Genomic DNA, 20,881 nt, shown 5'->3' on the forward strand with positions numbered 1-20,881 from the left:
CTTAGCGACCCTACTGGACACACCATAACTGCCCCACAGGGTTTCCAAGGCTGTAATCTTTTTTTTTTTAATCTTTATAGACACAGACTGCCACATCTTCTTCTCACAGAGCAGCTGGTCGGTTCAAACTGCCGACCTTCAATACACAGACAAGTGCTTTAACCATTGCGCCACCCGGTCCTCATAATAGACTATTTATCTATAGGGAGCATCTTAATTTAATTAGAAAACAAGTTTTTAAATATTATAGCTATAAGGCCTATCCAAATGTTTCCCAGATAGAGGAATTTTTAAATCTTAAATATTAATTTTATACATGTCTACTAAGCTGAATTTCAATCTATTAATACTATGAACCCAAAGAGAAGATTTATATAAATCATAATCTTTATAGTCTTAGTGCTTCAATACATGCTCTGCTATAAACTGGTAGTAAGAGGAAATACTTCTACTCATGATTTCATACCAAATCTGTTATTGAAGTATGAAACTAAACAGATGGACTCAGAATAAGCAAGTATTAAAAAAAAAAGGAAAAGTATAAAATATAGCATCCTAATGATAAATCTGCTTTCAAAGATTAGGCCTAAATAACTACACTTGGTCCCTCATAGAACCTGTCAGAAAAACACAAAGACATCAAATTCACCTCAAAGTAAATAACCAAAGGTTACAGAGATCAAGCAGGCAGTCTCATACCCCCAAATCATCTCAAATATGCAAGGTGTGCCTGAGGAGGCCATCACAGAGGTCAATGCCTTCAGCACCCTGGCATCAATGCAGTCCACCTCCTTGCCTTTCCTAGACTCACCCTTCTTATTAAATGGAGATTTTTTTGCTGCTGGTTTCATTGGAAGCAATCAGAAGCTACAATTAATGAGGCACTCTCTTTATAAAAGAATTTAAACACTGGGGAAAAAAAATTTTCAGGAGAAAAAAGCAACTGTGCAAGCACTGCAAAGCTGAAATCCCACGTGCACTTGGAATATGTCTTTATTAAGTTAAGAAAGCTCTCAAATATATCTCACACAAATAAGGTAGTAACCATTTCCATTTAGTCCACAACTGTACAGGTCACAAGCACCATTTCAAGCAAAGAAGAGTTTTTCAACAAAGAGAGTTTCTTATCTCTGTTACTGTATTATATGATTAAATAAGAGCTTTTTAGTTGCCAGGTCTTGATCTCTTAAAAGAACTGAAAATAAGGTTACTTACATATAGGATTATTAGCTAAGATCTAACACACAGTAACTAACTTGTAGACTTTGGCTTTTAGGACCAATACATTTTAAGACCTGGAGACTCATACTGGGTTAGTGAATAAGGATTTTTTTTTTAAAGTCCCATCTACTATCATCATTATTATACAAGAGGAAACTTTAAAAAACAAATAGACTAAAGGACAATCCTTAAATTGAATAAATTCAGTTTCACTTTAAAAAGGACTGTTGAAAATGCCCTCAAGGCCAGCTTACACTTCGAATGAGCATGGAAACCAAGTGGAAAGAATGCTAGACTGAATCAGGTTCCACTCATGATTTTACCACTTAGTAACTGTGAATGTAGACACTGTGAATTTATTTCTTCTTCTATAAAATGGAAATATTCTATCTAGCTTGCAGGGTTACCGTGGAAATCAAAGGATAAGATACACTATAATAGTTTGAAAAATGTGACATGTCACAGAAGAAGTCATCTAGACCATACAACTTACCATCAGCTGACTGGGTAAACAATGCATAATCAGGATTGACTATCTCATTAGACAGAATATCAAACCACTCACGCACAACACCTTGACCCTGAGTTCAAGAAAATAAAATTAAGCATCAACAGAAATATAGGGGAACTTTTATTCTAAACAGTAAAATTAAAATATTAAATTTCTTCCATATCAATTAAATATTAACTTTATTCAAGGACATTTCAATCTTTTATATACAGTGATCTCTATACTGTTTACTTTTATACCCACCATGCCTTCCTCTCCATGGAACCGTACAGCAATCCCTTGCTTTAGTTTTGCACAATTTGCTTTTGACACAACTTCACAGCTACTCCTAAAAATAGAATCTAAATATGTAGCATTGATTAATTTTACATATTAAAATTTACAATAAAAAAATATTCTGTGCCTTATACACATATTCATTTCTTTGTTAAACACACCTCTGTGAACCAGCAAGATATCATTTTCGTTCACTGGCCTGTGTACCATGTCAGAATCTGGTTGTCCTGAATGCAAATGTTCATAGAACCATTCACAACGATCTTTAAAGGGCTACACCAAAAAAAAAGAGAGAGAAAAAATATGTTAACAGTATGTCAGTTACCTTTTTATCTGATTTATTTAACTATCATGCTAAACAGCCTTTTTACAAATCGTTATTCCTACACCTTTATTTATAATAAGTAACACTAGGCAATGTTCTAACATTTCAACTACTCACAAAAAAGGCAGCTCCTTAGCTGAAATGCTTTGAATACATGGATAACATGTTTTCTAAAATTTCATACCATTTTCAACAGAAAAGAGTTGATAAGTTCGGTTATATCTAAGAACTTAATATCATAAGTAATTGAACACAATTACTCTCACTTTCTTTTAAACCCAGCAAGGCTTATAATAGCAAAATTTCACAAACAGAAAAAAATTACCTGTTCCATTTAATTTTTCATCAAAATAGTTTATACCTAACTTTATTCTTATCTTTAAAAAAAAAAAAAATTTTTTTTTTTTTAGCCTATCTTTTGGAATATATTTGGCAGCCAGAGAGGACTTCGTTGCCCTTTTTCTTTCCTTTCTCCATCATGAAAACTGAATAATAATATCTCTTGAATGGTTAAGAAAGTATCTTTTGTTCATCTCTCAGATAAGCAAAGTGTAAGGGATTTGTAATTTTTATGATTAACCAGAAAGTATTATTGAGTTTTTATTATTGAGTACACCTAGTATGTGCCCAACGCTGCAGGTAACATAAGTAAAAAAAAAAAAAACAACTCAATTCTGTTGCTAAAAACTCTTTAATACAGTTGCGGAAATGAGACCAACATAGAACATGTTAACCATTGCCACTGAGTCGATTTCAACTCATAGCGCCCCTATAGGACAGAGAACTGCCCCATGTGGTTTCCAAGGAGTGCCTGGTGGATTCAAACTGCCGACCTTTTGGTTAGCAGCCATAGCTCTTAATCACGATGCCACCAGGGTTTCCAAACAAACCTACTGCCATGAGTTGATTCCAACTCATAGTGACCCTATAGGACAAGGTAGAGCTGGCCCACGGGGTGTCCAAGGAGCAGCTGGTGGATTCAAACCACTGACCTTTTGGTTATCAGCCATGGCTCTTAACCACTACCCCACCAGGGTTTCCACAAAACATTATAACAAAAAAAAAGAAACTTGTTGCCGTTGAGTCGATTCCGACTTATAGCAACCCTATAGGACAGTGCAGAAATGCCCCCACAGAGATTCCAAGAAGCACCTGGTGAATTCAAACTGCCAAACTTTTGGTTACCAGCCACTACACCACCAGGGTTCCCACAGAACACTATAAGATATATTTAATATCAAGTCCTAAGCAATGAAGTACAGATGATAGATGCACTAAGAATTTAGAGACTGTACACATGAGTGAAGCAAAGACTTCAGGTCATGGTTTGACTAGGACTTAAGCCAGGTAGGACTTGCCCAAGGAGGAAGGAAACAGGGCACGCCAAGCTAAGGGAGACATGGAAAAAGGCAAAGGAGGAGATATTATGTCTCCTTGCAAGATTTAGTAAAAAACACGGGCATAACAGGAGTCCTATTATCTCCACACGTTGAAGGAAATCATTTGTATAAATAAACTGAGCACATAATTATGGACCCTGAAAATCAAGTAAAAGGTACTGAGGACATTATGGCTATTTGGCCAGAGTAATAGTATAAATGCAGTAATTAAAACGGGTTTAGCACCAGTACAAACGAAGACCAGCCAGGTAGCAGTCGCAATAATAGTTATCAGATGATAAGGTCCAGGTCATGGTAGGAAAGAGGAAGAAATAAAGTTAATCTGAGAGACACTGCTGCTTTGAATAAAGATGAAAAGTAAGAGAAGATTTCAATGTCTAGAACTTATTAACAGAAATAGCCTAGAGGAGAAAGACCCTCTCCCGATTACCTACTCCCATTTTCCTAGAAGGTACTGGTAGAAAGATATTAAATAAGGTTTTAAGTATTCTGAATATAAAGTTGTTGTGGGACATACCTACTAGAGACTTAAACATACTGGAATGTGCTACACCTGAGACACTAGAGATAGAGCCATACACAAAGCTGAAGTTAAAGACAGGGAAAGGCCTCTTGTTCAAGAGATTGAATATATAGGGAAACAAACAGCAAGGATGGAGAAGTTTATAATCATAGATCAGGAATGAGAATAATCTTAACAAATGATACATATAGCTAGAAAAGTCGAAGAGAATCAGGGTGGTGCAATACCACAAAAACCAAGAGTTTCAATACTTAAAAATGATCAATATCATTTAACACCACAAAAAAGTTATCTTTCAGGCAGTTTTTAGGACACCAGTAAATTTCTTCATCTGAGCTAAGCTAATATTAATTTTACTTTAAAAAACTTAAATATCACTTTTTATTAACTCTTAATATAAATACTATTATTAATTACCAAAATAACTGGTAAAAGATTAACTTCTGCTTTTAATATCTGCTTTCAGTAAGAGCAAATGCTTCCGTTTTAAAAGTTAGATGCATAATTTTGTCCATATTCTAACAGTACTCCACAATTTTAATAAAACACTATTGTTATTTAGTGCACATAAACTGAAATGTAAAGTTCTCGAAATTTTAATGTTGATTATTTCTAAAACTCTGGTAAAAGAGGACAGAAAAAACATTACATAGAAGTAATATATTTATGTATAGGTGTTAAAATCAGATAAACATGGGTTCAAATGCTGACTCTGTCACTTACTAGGTTTGTATCTGTAAATAGGGATAATCATACCTATACTTCAAGAACTAACTGTGAGGATTACATGAAGGAATGCAAAAACAGAACGTAATAATCGTAAGTTTAAGAGTAATCACAGTATGTTCTTGTTAGGTGCCGCTGAATCAGTTCTGACTCACAGTGGCAGAACGAAACACTGTCTGGTCCTGTGCCACCCTCACATAGCTAACACTTACTAAGTACGTATAAGCCAGGTACTGTTTCAAGGACTTTACATCCATTATTACATGTAATCCTCACAACACTATGAGGAAAAGGACTCTAGTTACCCTCAACACCCCCTCTTAGTACTGTTAATACAGGAAAGAAAAATGCAACACCAAGAAGTAACTTGCAGAATACTCAACATCCAGCAGGGCTCAGTAAATAGGTGTTGTTCTTATTATCCATCACAGCTATGTTAAAATTATTGTGAATAGCTATTTAAAATAACAGTAAATTTACTTGCCATTGTAAGATATTAAACTGTGCCCTGTGACTATAAAATGGGAACCAAATGAAAACCAAACTTGTTGCCATCGAGTCAATTCCGACTCATAGCAACCCTATAGGACAGAGCAGAACTGCCCCATACAGTTTCCAAAGAGTGTCTGGTGGATTCAAACTGCTAACCTTTTGGTTAGCACCCATAGCACCTAATCACGACTGCTAACCTTTTGGTTAGCACCCATAGCACCTAATCACTACACCACCAGAAAAAAAAAAAAATCACTACACCACCAGGGTTCCCATAAAATGGGAACCAAGAAATAAAAGTAAATAGTAATTGTTTTAAGTAATTCCAATGGAACATTAAAAGGTACAAAAGCCTACCTTTGAAAGCTAGTAAGGTATCTGTGATATCAAAATCAAAACACACACACAGCCGAAGGGCACATTTCTGTATGTAAATTTTCTGAGTACCTGGTTTCCATAAAATAATTCACAAAACAGGACTGATTACAGAGGCTCCTCTTAATAGCTTTGTACAGCAATACAAAATGTCTCTCCCTTTAACTACTGGTCACCTGAAAACCACCAACAGAGTAAGAAGTTAATCCCTTAGCAGAGGTAGCTTTTTTTTTTAACTTCTTCTTGGGGATTGGTGGGGGTGGGGAACAGTCTCCCAAGTTACAGAAACTTTCCAACTATAGAATAGTATATATTTTTTTCCTAATGGGAGAGTAAGTTGCCAGCATGATGTTCTATAACCCTAAACACCTCAGTGTATGTTTCCTACAAACAAGAAATCCTCTACATAACCAGATAACAATTATCAAAGTCAGGAAACTAACACTAACACTGATACGTTATCACATATAATCCTTAGACCCCATTTCAAGTTTTGTCAACTGTTCCAAGAGTGATCTTCATAGGAAAAGGGTCCAGTTGCATTTAATTGTCCTATCTCTTTCAGTCTCGTTCACAAGGGTACAGTTTTTCCATGTTTTCTTAATTTTCATGACCTTGATACTCTTAAAGATTGCAGGTCAGTTATTCTGTAGAATGTCCGTCAACTGGAGTTAGATGATTTCTCATGATTAGGTCAGGTTATGCATTTTGGCAGGGTTTTATCACAGAAGTGATGGTGTGTTCTCAGTGAATGCTACCAGGTGGCACACTAGTATGCTAGCTTCAATCACCATCAAGCTTTTCCACTGTAAAGTTACTTTTTCATTCTTTGCAATTAGTAAGTATTCTGTAGGAAGATGCTTTAAGACTGTCTAAACATCTCTTCATCAAACTTTCCATTTATTCACTGTTTTTTTCAGTATGGACTCATGGGTTCCTATTTCACTAATAATCTATTGTCATCATTATTTATTTTGATACTCAAACTGTTCAGATTTGGCCAGTGGGAGTCCATTTAAGTGGTTTCTTGTTATTTTGACATGATCCCATCATTCTTTGAATACTTTTTCTTACTTTCCGGGACAAAATGTTCCTGGCTTATCTTGTACTTTTCTGGCCAAGCCCTGAAATCAGCTATTTCTCCAGTGAACCCTGGTTCCTTATAAAAGAGAATGGTAATTAGAGACCAAGAGCTGAGTGCCAGGTTTGCTGTCTCTACCTATGTATGTACTGCAAACTATAAATTCACACTGATATCTCCAATTCTGATCCAACAGCACAGAGTTCATTCTAGTTTCCTCCACTTTTTAATTTCTTTCTCCAACAGTGAGAAAGAAAGCAGGCTCCCATTATCTTTCCTATACTGTACTTACTGTTTTGATCAAGCACTCCTGTTAATAACCAATCTCCTGTTGCTGCCATGGCCCTACCCTGCACGGATGTTCTCGACTCCACACCGCACTGAGCAGCTGCCACCAACCTGCACATCGACATCTTCCTTACCCCACTCCAGCTCACATACCCCACACTATACAGAGACCCTCGCATCACACATAAGCTCTGAAATTCCATACTGTACCACCATATTCACTTGTGGGCACCTTCCTCAACATGGTCAGGCATCAACACTCCCACTCTGGGCCACCAAGATAGATATCTAACACAGATAACTTTGTCCCAACCAATGGCTTTTTGACTGAATTGTTGAGGAAGAGAAGAGGGAAAAAGAAGTGAAAATCATAAACTACCTCTCAAACTACCTTTCAAAAACTAAAAGCTTCTTTTACCTATTATCTCATTTGTGCTAGCATAGAGTCATATAGTGTAGGTTAAGAAAATAAACTAAGGAATCAGATGTTTCAATTCTGGTTCTCCCACTTAGTAGCTGAATGACTTAAACAAGTTACTTAGCCCCTTCAGCTTAAGTAAAAAGAATACTTTTCTCACATGACTGTTACAAAATTAAATAAAGCAAACGTATGGTACTTGGCCTAAAGTTAGCAATCAATAAATCTAAGTTATTAGTACCTTCTCTTACATTAGCATCATTATTAAACAAGGGTCAAAGGATTCCTATATATGTGTGTACAATTTTATAAAAATTAGTCCATAGTGTTTTTTAACTTCTCAAAGGGCCAGTCTCCCCAAAGACATTAAAAAACACCTATGCCATTTATTTTCTTATGACTACTAACCAAACTAGCCTTTAGCCTAGCCTATATTTGTGACAAAGTATTTTCCTAAAACTTTGCCAGGATTATGTCATTATCCTGAAGCAAAGTTAGTGGTGGCTCCTAACAGCCTAGCAAACCAAAGATTCTTCAATCTGACAATCAAGGCTCAATATAATACGACCCTGACCTATCTTTCCAGAATTGTATCTCCTTCCTCACCTATACAAACTCTCTGCTCCGACCACTGTAGTTTTACATACTTTTCACTTACATGCCTTGGCCTAAACCTTGGCTAGGTAATGTTCATTCTCCCCATTTACTTCAGAATTTTGCATTTTCCAACATCCAGCTTAAAATCTACCTCCTCTTTGAAATTTTCCCTGACCACAGCAGCCAGAAGCAAGCTCTTCCTCCCTAAAGAAACACCTAATATTGTAATTACCATTTTATAGCTACATTTATTATCTTTCCTGCTAGATTTAATTAACATCCTCTTGGACAAGGGAAACATGCTTTCTATTTCCAAAACAGCTACCACTTACTGAGCAATAACTATATAGAAGTTGCTCTTCACAATTTATCTTCACAGCAGTTCTGAAGAGGGTGTCATTACCTCTGTTTTACAGATGAAGAAACCAAGGCTCAATAATATTAAGAAATATTATATGCCCAAAGTCCCATAGCTGATAAGTAGAAAAGCAAGCTTTTCTGTACCATGTTTCATTCAAGAAACACAAGATACGTAGAATGAATAGGTGCAACACTAGGGGAAAGGTTCTCAAGTCAGGTAAGTTTGAAAAAATTAACGAAGTTAAATCAGTATTTTAACCAAAGGGCTTCTCAAAGCCTTTCACATACTGATGATGTGCTTTACAAACCTCCAACAGGGCATGTGTTATACTTCCCAAATGTATTTGGAGATAAAATCCTTCTCTTACAGGACTAATATTCAGGAAATGTGGCAAAGTGTTTTGTTGTCTTTGCACAGGGCTTTGCACACAGTAGGCACTCAATAAACATTTCTGGAAGAATAAAATGTACTCCTCATACTAAAGTAACATGTAATTCCATTCCTCTTACAGTAGGAAATCTGTAGTATAATAATTACTCAACAAAACAGTGCTCAAATAAAAAACAATTCAAATTCATTTTCATTAGACAGACTAAAAACAAGATTAAAGGAAATTTCTACCTGTGCTTTAATGATATGCATGAACCTCGACATCAATTCAGGACATTCAAGGAGGAAGTGAAAGTGGTCAAATATAATTTTGGGATTTCTAAAAGAAAAAAATATTTTGTTTATATGGACAGGAAGAATGAGGAGCATTAAATGAGATGAAAATGGTGAGGTATAGATACTGAAGCAGAAGAAAAACACTTATTAATCAATACTTACTACACTTTCACTTGTTACTGAGCAGTTCTGAATAGTAAGAAAAGTAACAGTTTTTTTCTGTTGAGATGAAATTGTAAGTAAAGAAAGGAAAGACTACAAGGGCAGTCGCTGAATCCCAGAAAGCTTTACCTGGTAACAAAGCACTTTAGAACTTCATCATGTTTGCAGACAAATTCAATGAAACGGGGTGATGTCATTCTGTGGGGGATAAAAAGTTTGAAACGGGGTGAAGTCATTCTGTGGGGGATAAAAAGTTTAATCAGACTACATAGACAAAATCTGGAAATACAGAAAATCTGAGTTAGCTTCTAGACCAAGAAAATTGGGGTTTGGACCTTCTCTCTAAATTTATGAAACTGAGGCATGCCTACTCAATTTGTAAAATGAAAATAATACATACAATAACTTCTCATCAACAGATAATATAAACAAGTGACTTTCTTAAAATCTTAAAATTTTAAGCATCGCTGCTCTGTACATTTCAAGCACATAATTGAAAGATCTACGCACAGTGACATTTACCATTCTACATGGTAATAACTTATATATCCTTGCTTAAAATTCAAATATTTTTAGGGAAGTTTCTAGATTAATACAATTAGCACCCTAAAACATGATCAGAATAAAACCTAAAATTGATAAATTTTATTACTGTTGTTACTGAAATTACAAAAATATCATAACTTTTCTTCATGTATCAGAGCAGAAAATAATAAGCAGAAGCCTTCTTACCCTGGAGGCATCTGACAAGAACAGCACATATAAAAAGCTTGAATGACAGCACTTAGCCGGTTAGCTGTCATTGAAATAACATCCTGACAATCTGCATTGGCTTCCTGTTTCCCCACGAGAGCATCTGGTTTAGATTCCCTTGTGCCAGTGGATAGATTTTCATAGCTCTCAGGTCCTGGAGGTTCAAATGGAGGAATGGAAGTAGCATCTTGATGATCTTGGCCTTTTTGTTTCAGTAAAATAGAAGTGATATCTGTTGAGTCCGTCTTGTTTTTCATCAGTTCTGTAGCTATCAAAACTAACCATTCATCTAATGAATGCCAAAGCAATTCCAGAGGCTAAGAGAAAAAGGAAAGATTTTTATTTTTTTCTAACATCATCATTTAAACTCTAAGATAAATAACCCACACAGTCAAAGAAATACTGTAAAAGAGCAAATTTACTCAAGGTATCTGTATTTTCCCAAGTTAAAATGACAGTAGTGCCAAGTAGTAAGTAACAAAAATATATGGATGCCATAAAAACACCAATTTCTTCATTTATAGCAAATATTTTATTTGTATTTATTTATTCCTTGGAAAAAAGGAAGAAAAACTAAAATCTAAGAAAAATAGAAGATTTATAAGCAGATTTACTACTTTTAATTTTCAAATATTTAGACTTAAAAGCACATATTCATCTTATCCATACAATCTCCCTAGCCTTTACGGTATTAATATGGTAAATGTCAGCAATTTTCAGTTAAGTAAAATAAGTATTTTAAATTAAAAAAAATAAGAACTCCCAAAGAGTCTAAAAACAGCTTAGTTTACTGTGTTCCTTTCCTTACATAATTCCTAGAATTCTGACAATTTTAAAATGTGTATGTGTGTGTGTGTATATATAAACACCCACTTACACATATATACTTGCACACATACATATATTCATGCACAACCCATATCTAATAACAAGTCATTTTTAAAACAAGAAACACAATTACCAAACCTTTAGCAAAATACTAGCTTGAAAATTCCTAATTCTGACTTAGAAAAAAAAGTGGGAGGGTGAGAGTAAACTATTTCTTACTGCTATACTACCTAAAATATTCCTTTTGGGAATGAAATAAATGCTTTTGAAAATAGCAAACACAATTTTATTTTTTAAATATTATATGATTACAAAGGAAACCCTGGTGGCGTAGTGGTTATGAGCTACGGCTGCTAACCAAAGGGTCGGCAGTTTGAATCTGCCAGGAGCTCCTTGGAAACTCTATGGGGCAGTTCTACTCTGTCCTATAGGGTCACTACAAGTCAGAATCGACTCAATGGCAGTGGGTTTGGTTTGCGTTTTTGATATGATTACAAATGCTCTAAAGAGCCAAATACTACTGAAGATGAAACATATATATCATCTCAAGTAATCAGTAGTTTTTAAAATAAGAAATGCCAAGCAGCTATTAAAAGACCTGCTAGAACATTTTAAATCCCAAGTAAAGATTAATACTTAAAAGGGGGCATGAGGGATGGGAGGAAAAATCCTTCATTGAAATCTACACTATTTTATATACTCCTATTGAGAATGAGGAAACCCTGGTGGCATAGTGGTTAAGGGCTATGGCTGCTAACCAAAAGGTCAGCAGTTCAAATCCACCAGGTGCTCCTTGGAAACCCCATGGGGCAGTTCTACTGTGTCCTATAGGGTCGCTATGAGTAGGAATCGACTCGACAGCAATGCGTATTGAGAATGATAAACTCTTTCTGCAAATGTCTGAAAAAGAAAATTTTACTGTTTTAATTTTATATGACCACTGAATGCTAAAAAATAGGCCACATGCTGCAGAAAGACTCACTTTTCCAATATTCCAACTAAATGAAATAACCTTACTTTTAAAGACCACTATAAAGAGATTATACAAACACATTTGGAACCTTAGAAAATGTTTACATAGCCTGTTCTGCCAGGAAATCCTTATATCTAGCAAATCTCTCTGCATCTTCAGCCTACTTACCTTTCTTCAGATTTCTAGAACATTCTCTCTGAGAACCTTTTACTTACTGAGTTTGCAAACAATCACCCCTAGATCTTCACTATAACATTAAACCAAAAAGTACCACCAAAAAAAAAAAAAGTTATCACTACCATCAACAAAAACCTAGTTCACTAATCAATTGGCTGATAAAATAAACAATATCGTCCCTGAGTATTGTGCTCTTTTAAAAAAAATCACCTGTTTGAGACCAAATAGTCAACATTTATCCCTAAAGGCAAAGATGAGACGGTAAGTGGGGCAGGGAAGCTAGATTAATGGAAACAGAACAAGAACAGAAATAACAAGAATGTTGACACACTGTGAAAAATATAACCAATGTTACTGAACAATATGCATAGAAATTGTTAAATGGGAACCTAACTTGCTGTGTAAATTTCTGCCAAAAACCCAAGAAAATATTATTTAAAAGAAAAAAAACCTACTTCATTCATTCAACAAATGTTTAGTGAGTAGTACCAGGTAGACAGGTAAGTGAAGTATTTCCCTTTTTAAAACAGAGTAAATATACTTTGTCTAGGTTGAAAAGAGCACCCCCCTTCCCCACAAAGGGCACTCTTCCATAGTCAGGCTCTGCCACTGGAAAACTCAAGGTTCCGGAGCTGATTAAAAGAAGGGCAAGAAGCACCAGCTGCCATACACACTGACATGATACCTTCATTGAAAAGGTCTTAAAATTCTAATTGTGATCTAAATTTGAACCTATAGTTTCTCTTCATGTGGAAAACATTAAACTTGATGTAGAAAATGAAAAAGAGCTTTTTATGTCAGCAAAACAATTTAGCTTTGCATCAGAAAATAAACTTCCAAAATGGAAAGAACAGGTGGTGATACAAAATTGCTTGAAACAAAAGAAGAAAGGAATAATTGGCCTCTAAACGAGAAGGGATAAAACCTAGAAAATCAAGACGCTGGATGGAGATGATGTTTCAGGCAGGAAATGATACATGCTGATCTCGCAAATGAGCACAGGAGCCTGAATGTGTAAGAACCCTATTTTCAAATACTAACAATGTGCAAAAGTTACAGGTAGATTTTGAATAAAGTAGAAAATTATATCAAAGAAAAAAAATGGATGTGTGTAAAAATGATGACGGCAATAAAGATACAAAAAGCTATGAGACAGTTTTCAATAAAGGGATATAGCAAAGAAACTAGAAGGGAATGAGGAAAGAAAAGAAGAGTAAATAGTAAACCAGTTTGGGCCTTTATTCTTCTCTTTTTTTCACCTTTTCTTTTGTCAATCACATACGCACTAAAAGTAAATTCCAACCCTGAGGTGTTTTCCCTTGGGAGTTGTTCCTATGAAAATCTACTCAACAAATTCATTCCTCAATCATAAAAAAAACTGTGAAAAGTAACTTCTAACTGTGGTAGCACCTACAGACAAAAAGAATTAAAATACATTTAAAAAATCAAAAATGAATCATCATATACTATATCTATGATGCTTTCTACATTGATAAATAATAAGATACATAAATAAGACATGAAACTCCATACATGTCAATTGTTATCATGCAGTGAGTACACAACTATAAACAAATTAGCAGGCTTCTCGGCATTTTGAGAATACGGTTTTATTTCATATTATTCAGTGATTCTCACCATTGAATTATATTCTACGTACAGTTACGTTATTTATAAGGATCACATATGATTTACAAAACACTTTAAATTATACTTCAACACTATAATACATAATCCCAAACTTGGTAGGCAATCAAAATTTTTTTAAAGACCTATGTGCTGAAGTGTGGTACAACTTTAACAGGAAAGCATTCCCAACTTAGGCTCATTAATAGAATTTTGAAATCCTGTTAGTCTGGTTATTTTCAATTTGATACTGTCACAAACGGCACAACCCAAAAGATAAGATCTTAAAGTTAAAAGTTTCTCAATCTTTCTTGGCTTCCGAGTTCCCCAAATTATAACTCTATAAAACCGTTAATAGTCACAGTTGACTACTTACAAAAAGAGCACATCAAGATTCAGGAAGCCTAAATTGTCTTCCCCGTGCTCACCCTGCCTTACCAAGAACTACCTCTCTTCCACATGCTCCAAAGTTCCTAAGGCACCTGATAAAAATCTCCTAACACTGAAAGAATGGCTGGCTAAGTGTTAAGATTAACTTAAAGAACTTCTGAGATAAATCAGAAAACTAATAACAGGATGTTAAACAATTTCACCTACAAAAAACACATGGCCTATAAACCCATTAATTCTTAATGGAAAATCCATTAGTTAATCCTAACAATAAAGTGACATGTTAGAGTACCCAGTTAATAAAATGGAAAGTAGTACTGGCTGCTACCTTAGACAAAATGTGGTAAAAATTAAAGTATTTCCAGATTAACATTGCAGCAACTGAGCAAAGGGTAAAGGTTTTTACAACTTGAATTCACCACATAATGAACAGGTCCCTCATATACAGAATGACAATGCAGAGCTTCTATTTTTATCCTTAGAAGTGAGAAGGCAGATGATTTTGCCATCCCACAGATTCCTCATTTAATTCATAAAACTAGAGGGAAAGAGGCTAATAAATTCCTTAAGAGTAACACTTGTTCATGTTTTTTAAAATGAGCTGAATTTTGGAATAAAAATGTTCTACCAAAATGAAAGTACAAAATTTATGAGAAAATAGGCAGTCAGGGGCAAAAGCACTATCCAAGATACAGAAAACAATACATAAGAATTTTTTAAATAAAGGTACTAACAAATGTGATAAAAGAGAAGAACTTCACATATTATAAACACACGACAATCAAAACACAAAGTCTAGATTTCAAAAAAAGGAAAGCTACGAGGGAAAAACAGTAATATCCTTTTCTACCCTTTTATGTCTGTACTGACTGGGTAGCAAACCAACATTTCAATCAACCATTAAATGCATACAGAGTGGCTATTAAGCACATACTTATTTTTTGATATCATTAGCAAGTAGGGAGCGGATTCAAATTTTAACAAAAAATCAGATAATACTGAATACAATCTATATCCACCTGAATAATGGTGACCACAATCTATACCTGATTTGATTTTCTATTCATCACTATACATGAACAGAAAGGATGAGCAGAAGATTTGCATCAAGGGTACGTTCAGTCCCTAACAGAGTGAGCCAGGTAAGAGCACATCGAGAACATCTTCCTGTGATGTGAATTTCAGAGCAGTAAAACTCACAAGTATTCACTTAGGACAGCATCAACAAAATAATGTCTCAGTTAATTCAGCTTCAAATATTACAAAGACAGTTAAGTTTTCACTCCTACCTAGCATGTGCAAAGCCAAAATCTGAATTACAAGAAGCTGCATAACTTTCTTCTTCCAGGAGGTGGCACAACAGGGCAAAGAAAAAGAAAAAAAAAAGGTGGGGGCAGGAAATACACACACATATATGGCTGAAAATTTTCTTTCCTACACTGATTAAAAAGAGAGACACACACACCTTCCTAAAAGGCTACCATATTATTCCAGATATTAAAATATTTTTCTACTAGTGCAAAAATGTTCGCAAATCATTTAAGTGTCGAAATTTTTCACTTTAAGAAACAACATAGATCATTGATTTTGCCTTGTATTTTACAGATAATAAAACTGTAAATCCTAATTTCTGAGGAAGCAGTATATAAAAATGTTTTTATCACTTTTTGGATAGATAACCCATAGTTACGCTCAAAAAACTATTTAAAAAAACACAATTCTTCATCAGCCCAAAAGGAATTTTATACTATAAAAATCTCTTAAGTTACCTTTAAAAAATAAAAGTTAATAAATTATACATTTTTTTCCAAAATTACTTATTTAAAAATATAATGCCACAAAAAAAATATTAACAATACCAATTACAACCATATTCATTTTGTTTACTTCATAAAATTATAAATTAGAATGGGTGCAAAAGTAGTTAACACTGCCTTAAATTTATATGGAATCATTTTTTCAAGGATTCCCCCCATGCATGTGCTTGTATAAAAGAGAAGAGCTGAAGCAAAACAAAATATTTTAAGCAATTAACTCAATGATTCCTCTGTGAAGTGATTCCAAGAATCAATGCTAAGTCACCCAGTAAGTGCAAACAATTTTACTTTAAAGACACATATACAGACACACACACACATACACAATAATAAAATTTAAGTAAAAATTGGGTATTTTCTTCCATTCCTATTAAGAAACATCTTTTTAAAAGCATGAATGGTGATGGCTTCATTTTACTACAATAAAATTATACTTAAACACTAAATATCTCTATCCTTAGAATAAAACACTAATGGAATTAAAATTTATTTGTAAGAAAAATTAAAAAGCTCACCAATTAAGACTTGCTGTTGATTAGACAGAGATGAAAGAAGAAAGGTGTGCCTAACTTAAAAAAAGATACGGTATGAACCAAACTTACGTCCTGTTCATGAGGTTTCTGATTAATGAATGTATGCTTTGTCAAATTCATCTCTTTTACGTCTATCTTCCTAACAACGTCATATACTTTTCTGACCTTGAACACCTGGCTTCTTGGAGTTTTATTCCCATTGTAGCCCATATCGATTCCATTACTGGGGGAGGATGGACCAATTCGAAAGACGTGACAAAATATCCTCACAATCCTTAAAAGGCTCTTCATCTGAGCATCATAATTGCTAGACAGGCTGAAAATAAAAATATATAAACAGATTAGATGAAGTAAAAGATATTAGATGTTAAAATACTTATTTTAAAACATTTGCATCCCAATGACCACCTGTTTCATAATATAACTGGAAGAAAATTCCTTTCATATCATGATAGGGGATGGAATGGTCTGTTTAACAGGAAGGTACCAAATATACATTACTTGGATTGTATATAAATGAATTACTAGTTTTTAAGCAACCAGAATAAAACCAATTATCAAAGTATAAAATATGAAGAAAAGCACCCCTGCTGAAGAGTTGGTTTCTTGAGGTACCAACTTCGAGGCAATTGCAAACTTTCAACTCACGCTAACCGTATGTACCACACAGGAAATCCTTCAAAAATATATTTGTAAATTATACTGATTCTTTACAATTCTTAGTACATTTTTCGCAGAGAAACAATGAAATAAATGTTGATTATGTTCTTAGGTCAACCCAAAACTTAGTTGTTTTAACTAAAAATTTCAATCTCTGTCATTCCGTCCATCCTTGTTTCTTCTCCACCCTAAAATAGTAACTGTTCACATATAGAACATTCACAGATTGAATAATCTCAAAGTTACTGTTTGCATCAATGTAAAAGTTTCTCTATATAAGAGGCTGTCTTATGACTCTACATAAATATATGAAATATACTTCACCATGGAAAAAAGATGATCCAAATTCAATTAACAACTAAATCATACTGAAAAAACATGAACTTTGACAAATCAGAAGGCCCTTCAGCATCCCACAGTATCTTGGGATTGTTCATCATCATGAATACCCCATCGTTATTCTTCCACTGAGAAACTGTGACAGTTAGGCTACATTTGTATATAATCTAATGATATATCTTTCTTTAAAAATGTTCTTGTTGTTGAGGGGACGGTTTTATGTTGAAATTTCTAACACGGGTTGTCTTGTATTACAACTGTTGTACAAAAGCAGAGTGAAGAGTTGCATAAACTTTAGGGCAGTATGGCAAAATATAATTATCAAAAGCTTATCCTATCTTCCCCTAAGTGTATTTTGCCCAGTTGATTAAAATCTTCCTCTATATTATATTTAGGTATCCTTTAAGGTTAGAAAAAACACATATAAGGATTAGTAATGTGGGGATAGCAAATCCCTATTTCTAAGTATTCTAGTTTGAAGCGTGCGAAATTAGAGAGTATTTTCTATCCTGGTAACATGTGAACTGACATTTTCACTTTATGACATTGTCACTTCAACTGTGTATGAATGACTTACTAATTTTTAAGCAATCAGAATAAAAACAATGATCAAAGTATAAACTATGAAGAAATGCACCCCTGCTGAACAATTGGTTTCTTGAGGCACCAACTTTCACTTCATTTTCACTTCAATGCCTATAGGGTCTCTATGAGTTGGAATCGACTCGACAGCAGTGGGTTTTTGATTGATGTTGTTTCTTCATTGTAAGAATTATTGTTTTAAAAAAAAAGGTCAATAAAAATTAGTTGTCATTTATCAGGGTTAGAAAAATGTAATAGCTATTGCTATTCACACTGCACTTGACTGAGACACCTATACCACATTAGCAAAACTTTTTTCTTTGGTTCAGTAACTTTGAAAAGAAGATCTGGAGACGCAGTGGTTAAGTGCCTGGCTGCTAACCTAAAAGTCAGCAGTTTGAACCTACCAGCCAGTCCAGGGTAGAAAGATGTAGCAGTCTGCTTCAGTAAAGATTCACAGCCTTGTAAACTCTGTGAGGCAGTTCTACTCTGTCCTATAGGGTCACTGTGAGTCAGGAAAGACTCAACGGCAACGGATTTTGGTTAGTAACTTTGAATCAAATATGTATGGAATCATTAATTTAGCTTGCATTGATGTTTATAAATTTGTGTTTACGGAGTATTTGTTATCATAAGACTGCTGAACTGACAAAATAGAAATGTAGTTTGAATGGAATGATTTCCTTCTTTTATTGCCTGTAGCTTTGGGAAAGTTAACTACAATGACAGAAATTTTTCTATAAAAAAGGTGTGAACTTGATTTCCCTCTGCAAAAAAAAATCCCACATATACAAATATTTAAGTATCTGATCTAGAGAACACTTTGAGTTATCTTAAGAAATATTTCCCTAAACAATGGAATCTATCATCATCAATTATTAATATAGTCTAATATTTTTATGCAACTTTACTCAGTTGAAACTTCTTCCAAGCTGAGTCATTTGTCTGAAATGCCTTTTCACTTGTCAACAAGTGAATTATTTCTTTTCTATTACGCAAAAAGATCATAAAGTCCAAACTTCACCATACCTTCTCCTGTTGATCATGAAATGATAATTTCTCCCAAAGCCACTATGTCTCAATATAAAAGTTTAAAAATCAGTGTGCTAATGCAAAGCCTTATCAATATACTCACCTATGGATTATAAAAAAGTATACTCTGAATTTAGTCAGTTGCAAAAGGACAAATATTTTGTAAGACCACTATTATAAGAACTTGAGAAATGGTTTAAACTGAGAAGAAAACATTCTTTTGTGGTTACGAGAGGGGGGAGGGAGGGAGGGTGGGAGAGGAGCAGTCACTAATTAGATAGTAGTTAAGAACTACTTTAGGTGAAGGGAAAGACAACACACAGTACGGGGGAGGTCAGCATAATTGGACTAAACCCAAAGCAAAGAAGTTCCCTGAATAAACTGAATGCTTCGAAGGCCAGTGGAGCAGGGGCAGGGGTCTGGGAACCATGGTTTCAGGGGACATCTAAGTCAATTGGCATAATAAAATCTATTAAGAAAACATTCTGCATCCCACTTTGAAATGTGGCGTCTGGGGTCTTCAATGATAGCAAGCAGCCATCTAAGACGCATCGTTTGGTCTCAACCCACCCAGATCAAAGGAGAATGAAGAACACCAAGGACACAAGGTAATTATGAGCCCAAGAGACAGCAAGGGACACACGAACCAGAGACTACATCAGCCTGAGACCAGAAGAACTAGATGGTGCCCGGCTACAACCTATGACTGCCCTGACAGGGAACACAACTGAGAACACCTGAGGGAGCAGGAGAGCAGTGGGATGCAGACCCCAAATTCTCATAAAAAGACCAGACTTAATGGTCTGACTGAGACTAGAAGGACCCCAGTGGTCATGGTCCCCAGACCTTCTGTTGACCCAGTTCAGGAACCATTCTTGAGACTATGCTGGCATCTCCTGCCTAGAGGGGAGATGAGAGGGTACGGGGGTTAGAAGCTGGCAAAATGGACATTAGGGGGAAAGTAATTGGGAGTATGTAGCAAGGTGTATATAAGTTTTTGTATGAGAGACTGACTTCATTTGTAAACTTTCACTTAAAGCACAATAAAAATTATTAAAAAAGAAAAAAAAAAAAAATCACCCCAGGAAGAGAAGTATGGTGAGCTTTAAATCATATTCAGTTAAAAAAAAAAAAAAAGTACACTCTGATTCAGTGTCTTACTTAGCATGTATCCGTGATTTCTCTCTTCATCTGCAGGTCAGTAACTACCTTTACCTTCAATTATGAAAGTATAGAGAGCAAGAGAACTCACTCACTTCAATGCAAACACAATATTATGTGCAAAAGGGCCCTTAGTAAATGCTTATTATCTTAATCCATTTTCCAAAATTATACTGGATATCTCAATTGACACTAATATATATTTCAATTGGTTATTTTCTTAATAGAAATTTCTACTAAAATATGTGGTCAAAAATTCTTCACACAGTGGGTTAAAAAGTATGGACTGATTTATAAATAAATGAAAAAAAGAGATAACCTGCAAAATTACCATTAAACTTAAATTGGCAGAAGGGAATGATTTGTATTTGAGAGATCCTCTTAAGAGTCCACTTTGGTAACAGTACAATAATAAAATCTAACACAATACTAATAACCAAAAAACCAAACACATTGCCATCCAGTCAATTCTGACTCAAAGCAACAGAGTAAACTGCCCTCACTGGGTTTCTAAGGCTATAAATCTTTATGGAAGCAGACTGCCACATCTTTCTCCCATAAAGCAGCTGGCAGGTTCGAACCGCCAAC

General features: G+C 34.8%; 1 protein-coding gene across 13 annotated transcripts in view; it reads right to left on the bottom strand.

Moving 5' to 3' along the window:
* HACE1 (HECT domain and ankyrin repeat containing E3 ubiquitin protein ligase 1) overlaps nt 1–20,881 on the bottom strand; it is a 111,885-nt gene that overhangs the window by 25,197 nt on the left and 65,807 nt on the right. For 7 of the 13 annotated variants that reach the window (XM_023543321.2, XM_023543304.2, XM_023543292.2 and 4 more), the window contains 7 exons: nt 16,589–16,835; nt 10,155–10,492; nt 9,552–9,659; nt 9,216–9,303; nt 2,170–2,281; nt 1,976–2,073; nt 1,715–1,802 (listed from right to left, as the gene is read on the bottom strand). In XM_023543321.2, the coding sequence (XP_023399089.1) occupies nt 1,715–1,802; nt 1,976–2,073; nt 2,170–2,281; nt 9,216–9,303; nt 9,552–9,659; nt 10,155–10,492; nt 16,589–16,835 (1,079 nt within the window). The remainder of the gene's footprint in view (nt 1–1,714; nt 1,803–1,975; nt 2,074–2,169; nt 2,282–9,215; nt 9,304–9,551; nt 9,660–10,154; nt 10,493–16,588; nt 16,836–20,881) is intronic. The other 6 variants (XM_023543336.2, XM_003404321.4, XM_023543317.2 and 3 more) reach the window with 3 other exon arrangements.

This window comes from Loxodonta africana, chromosome 1, assembly GCF_030014295.1.
Source record: "Loxodonta africana isolate mLoxAfr1 chromosome 1, mLoxAfr1.hap2, whole genome shotgun sequence".
Lineage (NCBI taxonomy): Eukaryota > Metazoa > Chordata > Mammalia > Proboscidea > Elephantidae > Loxodonta > Loxodonta africana.